Source organism: Geospiza fortis, unplaced genomic scaffold, assembly GCF_000277835.1.
Source record: "Geospiza fortis unplaced genomic scaffold, GeoFor_1.0 scaffold414, whole genome shotgun sequence".
Classification (NCBI taxonomy): domain Eukaryota; kingdom Metazoa; phylum Chordata; class Aves; order Passeriformes; family Thraupidae; genus Geospiza; species Geospiza fortis.
This window is the reverse complement of record NW_005054745.1, coordinates 23096-28621: the sequence shown is the minus strand read 5'-3', so window position 1 is coordinate 28621 and position 5526 is coordinate 23096. Positions and strand designations below refer to the sequence as shown.

The following is a 5526-nucleotide window of genomic DNA, read 5'->3' as shown; positions in this document are numbered from 1 at the left end:
GGGCCCGGCGCTGCCAGCCGGGGGAGGGGGAGGGGAGGCCCGAGTCCCGTGGGATTTTCCACGCGTGCCGCTTCCATGGAAAATCCGCCCCTTCCTCCTCCTCCTCCTCCTCCTCCTCCTCCTCCCGCTGCTCCCAGCTGGCAGCGCATTGTCACCAACGCCAGCAGCACATTGTCGCCTCCCTTGTCGCCTCAAGAAAAGGCTCTTTGTGCTGGCAGCGCCGGGAGCCCCGGGCTTTAATGAGCCGGGCTTTAAGGAGCCGGGCTTAATGAGCCGGGCTTAATGAGCTGGGCTTAATGAGCCGGGTTTAGGGCTCGACCATTGTCCGGGGGGGACAGTGAGGGACACGGTGACAGCGTGGGGACACACGCAGGGACACACGTGGGGGACCCTCCTCAGTGGCGATCCCGAAGGATCCCAAATCCCAAATTCCGGATCCCAGATCCCGAATCCCAAATCCCGAAGGATCCCCATTCCCTCCGGTCTTCCCAGCGTTTCCCGAATTTGGGAAGTGGTTCTCACCCTCCCGTGTCCCGGTGGCTCCCAGTGGGATCGCATCCCGAATCCCAAATCCCGAATCCCGAATCCTGAATCCTGAATCCTGAATCCCGAATCCCGAATCCCGAATCCTGAATCCCAAATCCCGAATCCCAGCTCCCGGTGGGATCAGATCCCAAATCCCAAATCCCAAATCCCGAATCCCAAATCCCAAATCCCAAATCCCGGATCCCAAATCCCGAAGGATCCCAAATCCTTAATCCCAAATCCCGAATCCCAAATCCCAAATCCCAAATCCCGGATCCCAAATCCCAAAGGATCCCAAATCCCGAAGGATCCCAAATCCTGAAGGATCCCAAATCCCAAATCCCGAATCCCGGACCCCAAATCCCGGATCCCGAATCCCAAAGGGGCCCAAATCCTGAAGGATCCCGAATCCCAAATCCCGAATCCCAGATCCCAAATCCCGGATCCCAACCCTCGATGATGCCGAAGAATGATCCCAAATCCCCTCGTCACCCCTTGGTGGCACTCGGGGACATCGGCCACCCCCTCGCGGGCACGGGGACACTGGGGACAGTGGGGTTGGAGCGGGAGGAAGGCGGGAATTGGGCTGTCCGGGAATTGGGGTATCCCAGGATTTGGGGTGTCCCGGGAATTGGGGTGTCCGGGAATTGGGGTGTCCGGGAATTGGGGTGTCCGGGAATTGGGGTATCCCGGGATTTGGGGGATCCTGGGATTTGGGGTGGCCCCGGGATTGGGGGTGTCCGGGAATTGGGGTATCCCGGGATTTGGGGGATCCTGGGATTTGGGGTGGCCCCGGGATTGGGGGTGTCCGGGAATTGGGGTATCCCGGGATTTGGGGGATCCTGGGATTTGGGGTGGCCCCGGGATTGGGGGTGTCCGGGAATTGGGGTATCCCGGGATTTGGGGTATCCTGGGATTTGGGGTGGCCTCGATTTGGGGTGTCCGGGAATGGGGGTGTCCGGGAATTGGGGTGTCCGGGAATTGGGGTGGCCTCGGGAGGGGACAGCAGGGACCGGCAGGGGTGACAGTCAGGGATCCGCTGGATCGGGGATTTGTGGGGTCTGGGATTCCCTTGGATTTGGGGTTTATGGGATCTGGGATTTGTGGGATTGGGGAATCTGCCGGATTTCGGGATTTATGGGATCTGGAATTCCCTTGGATTTGGGATTTCTGGGACCAGGGAATCCATGGATTGGGGATTTTTTTATGGGATCTGGGATTTGTGGGATCAGGGAATCCCTTGGATCTGGGACTTATAGGATCTGGGATTTGTGGGATCTGGGATTCCCTTGGCTCTGGGATTTATGGGATCTGGGAATCCCTTGGATCTGGGATTTGTGGGATCTGGGAATCCCTTGGATCTGGGACTTATAGGATCTGGGATTTATGGGATCAGAGAATCCCTTGGATTTGGGATTTCTGGGAGCAGGGAATCCACTGGATTGGGGATTTGTGGAATCCGGGATTCCTTTGCATTTGGGATTTATGAGATCTGTGATTCCCTTGGATCTGGGATTTATGGGATCTGGGAATCTGCTGGATCAAGGGTTTATGGGATCAGGGAATCCCTTGGATCTGGGATTTACAGGATCTGGGATTTATGGGATCAGGGATTTCTGGGATCTCGGATTTCTGGAAGCAGGGAATCCCTTGGATCTGGGATTTGTGGGATCTGGGATTTATGGGATCAGGGAACCCCCTGGGTCTGGGATTTGTGGGACCAGGGAACCGCTGGATTTGGGGATTTGTGGGATCTGGGATTCCCTTGGATTTGGGATTCCTGGGACCTGGGATTTATGGGATCAGGGAACCCCCCTGGATCTGGGATTTCTGGGATCAGGGATTTGTGGGATCAGGGATTTCTGGGAGAAGGGAATCCCTTGGATCTGGGATTTATGGGATTTGGAATTGGTGGGATCTGGGGTTCCCTGGGATCAGAGATTTCTGGGAGAAGGGAACCCCCTGGATCTGGGATTTATGGGATCAGGGAATCTGCTGGATCCAAGACTTTGGGGATCAGAAAATGTGCTGGATCAGGGATTTATGGGATCAGGAAATTCCTTGGATCTGGGATTTATGGGATCTGGGATTTGTGGGATCAGAACCCCCAGGAAAACCCCAAATCCCTGGATGGGAACAGAAGAGACCCCAAAAACTGCGGGAAGACCCCAAATCCCGGGCTCGGGGCACAGGGAGGGGACGTGGGCGCTCACCCTTGCCGGCGGTCGCCATGTCACTGTCACTGTCACTGTCCCCAAGTTCAGCGGCCGGGGGGCATCGTCCGGGAATTCTGCGGGAATGGGGCGGGAATGGGAAGGCGCCAATTCCCATCCCATATTCCCCATCCCATATTCCCATCCCATAATTCCCCATAATTCTCACATAAATGGGAGATCAGATCCCAAATTTGGAGTTCTTTCCCAAATGGGATAAACGGGAGATCAGATCTCAAACTCGGAGCTTTTCCCAAATAATTTTTCTCGGGATAAACAGCAGATCAGATCCCAAATTTGGAGCTTTTCCCAAATTATTTTTCCTCAGATAAATGGGAAATCGGATCCCAAACTTGGAGCTTTTCCCAAATCTCTTTTCCCGGGATAAACGCGAGATTGGATCTCAAACTTGGAGCTTTTCCCAAATGGTTTTTCCCGGGATAATCAGGAGATCAGATCCCAAACTTGGAGTTTTTCTCAAATCTCTTTTCCCGGGATAATCAGGAGATCAGATCCCAAACTTGGAGTTTTTCTCAAATCTCTTTTCCCGGGATAATCAGGAGATCAGATCCCAAACTTGGAGTTTTTCTCAAATCTCTTTTCCCGGGATAATCAGGAGATCAGATCCCAAACTTGGAGTTTTTCTCAAATCTCTTTTCCCGGGATAAACGCGAGATTGGATCTCAAACTTCGAGCTTTTCCCAAATGGTTTTTCCCGGGATAAATGGGAGATCACATCCTAAATTTGGAGCTTTTCCCAAATCTCTTTTCCCAGGATAATCGTGAGATCAGATCCCAAATTTGGAGCTTTTCCCAAATAATTTTTCCCAGGATAAACAGCAGATCAGATCCCAAACTCGGAGTTTTTCCCAAATTTCCTTTCCTTTCCTTTCCTTTCCTTTCCTTTCCTTTCCTTTCCTTTCCTTTCCTTTCCTTTCCTTTCCTTTCCTTTCCTTTCCTTTCCTTTCCTTTCCTTTCCTTTCCTTTCCTTTCCTTTCCTTTCCTTTCCTTTCCTTTCCTTTCCTTTCCTTTCCTTTCCTTTCCTTTCCTTTCCTTTCCTTTCCTTTCCTTTCCTTTCCTTTCCTTTCCTTTCCTTTCCTTTCCTTTCCTTTCCTTTCCTTTCCTTTCCTTTCCTTTCCTTTCCTTTCCTTTCCTTTCCTTTCCTTTCCTTTCCTTTCCTTTCCTTTCCTTTCCTTTCCTTTCCTTTCCTTTCCTTTCCTTTCCTTTCCTTTCCTTTCCTTTCCTTTCCTTTCCTTTCCTTTCCTTTCCTTTCCTTTCCTTTCCTTTCCTTTCCTTTCCTTTCCTTTCCTTTCCTTTCCTTTCCTTTCCTTTCCTTTCCTTTCCTTTCCTTTCCTTTCCTTTCCTTTCCTTTCCTTTCCTTTCCTTTCCTTTCCTTTCCTTTCCTTTCCTTTCCTTTCCTTTCCTTTCCTTTCCTTTCCTTTCCTTTCCTTTCCTTTCCTTTCCTTTCCTTTCCTTTCCTTTCCTTTCCTTTCCTTTCCTTTCCTTTCCTTTCCTTTCCTTTCCTTTCCTTTCCTTTCCTTTCCTTTCCTTTCCTTTCCTTTCCTTTCCTTTCCTTTCCTTTCCTTTCCTTTCCTTTCCTTTCCTTTCCTTTCCTTTCCTTTCCTTTCCTTTCCTTTCCTTTCCTTTCCTTTCCTTTCCTTTCCTTTCCTTTCCTTTCCTTTCCTTTCCTTTCCTTTCCTTTCCTTTCCTTTCCTTTCCTTTCCTTTCCTTTCCTTTCCTTTCCTTTCCTTTCCTTTCCTTTCCTTTCCTTTCCTTTCCTTTCCTTTCCTTTCCTTTCCTTTCCTTTCCTTTCCTTTCCTTTCCTTTCCTTTCCTTTCCTTTCCTTTCCTTTCCTTTCCTTTCCTTTCCTTTCCTTTCCTTTCCTTTCCTTTCCTTTCCTTTCCTTTCCTTTCCTTTCCTTTCCTTTCCTTTCCTTTCCTTTCCTTTCCTTTCCTTTCCTTTCCTTTCCTTTCCTTTCCTTTCCTTTCCTTTCCTTTCCTTTCCTTTCCTTTCCTTTCCTTTCCTTTCCTTTCCTTTCCTTTCCTTTCCTTTCCTTTCCTTTCCTTTCCTTTCCTTTCCTTTCCTTTCCTTTCCTTTCCTTTCCTTTCCTTTCCTTTCCTTTCCTTTCCTTTCCTTTCCTTTCCTTTCCTTTCCTTTCCTTTCCTTTCCTTTCCTTTCCTTTCCTTTCCTTTCCTTTCCTTTCCTTTCCTTCGTTCCCCTTCTCCTTCCCTCTCAATCCCATCCCAACTCCATTCCATCCATCTCATCCCAAATCATCCCATCCCATCCCATCCCATTTCCTTTCTTTTTAATTTCATCTCATCCCATTTCATCCCAATTCTATCAGATCCATCTAATCCCGAATTATCCCAATTCCTTCCCATCCCATTTCAGTTCTGTCCCATCACATTCAATTTCCTCCCTATTTAATTTATTCTCATCCCACCTGATCCCCTCTCATCTCTACTCCATCCCATCCATCTCATCCCATTTGATCCCAATTCCTTCCCATCCCAACCCTATTCCATCCATCCGTCTCATCCTATCTTATCCCGATCTGATCCCATCCCTTCTAACCCATCTCAGCTCCATCCCATCCATCTCATCCCAAACAATTCCAATTCCTTCCCATCCCATCCCATCCCATCCCATCCCATCCCATACCATTGCATTTCCTCCCCATCTCATTTTATCCCACCCCATTTCATCCCAAATCCATTTCATCCCAAATCATCCCAATTCCTTCCCATCCCAATTTTCATCCATCCATCCATCCATCCATCCATCC

The 5526-nt window shown here is 49.5% G+C and overlaps 2 protein-coding genes across 2 annotated transcripts in view; both read right to left on the bottom strand.

The window, feature by feature from the left end:
* The window catches only part of CUNH20orf27 (chromosome unknown C20orf27 homolog), an 8498-nt gene extending 5684 nt beyond the window's left edge, over window positions 1-2814 (bottom strand). Inside the window, exon 1 of the mRNA XM_005431055.2 lies at window positions 2739-2814. Coding sequence (XP_005431112.1) covers window positions 2739-2757 — 19 coding nt within the window. The 5' untranslated portion in view covers window positions 2758-2814. The remainder of the gene's footprint in view (window positions 1-2738) is intronic.
* Window positions 2815-2966: 152 nt separating this feature from the next.
* Window positions 2967-5526, bottom strand: part of SPEF1 (sperm flagellar 1) — an 11467-nt gene continuing 8907 nt past the window's right edge. Inside the window, exon 8 of the mRNA XM_031065368.1 lies at window positions 2967-3004. Within this exon, the coding sequence (XP_030921228.1) occupies window positions 2967-3004 (38 nt within the window). The remainder of the gene's footprint in view (window positions 3005-5526) is intronic.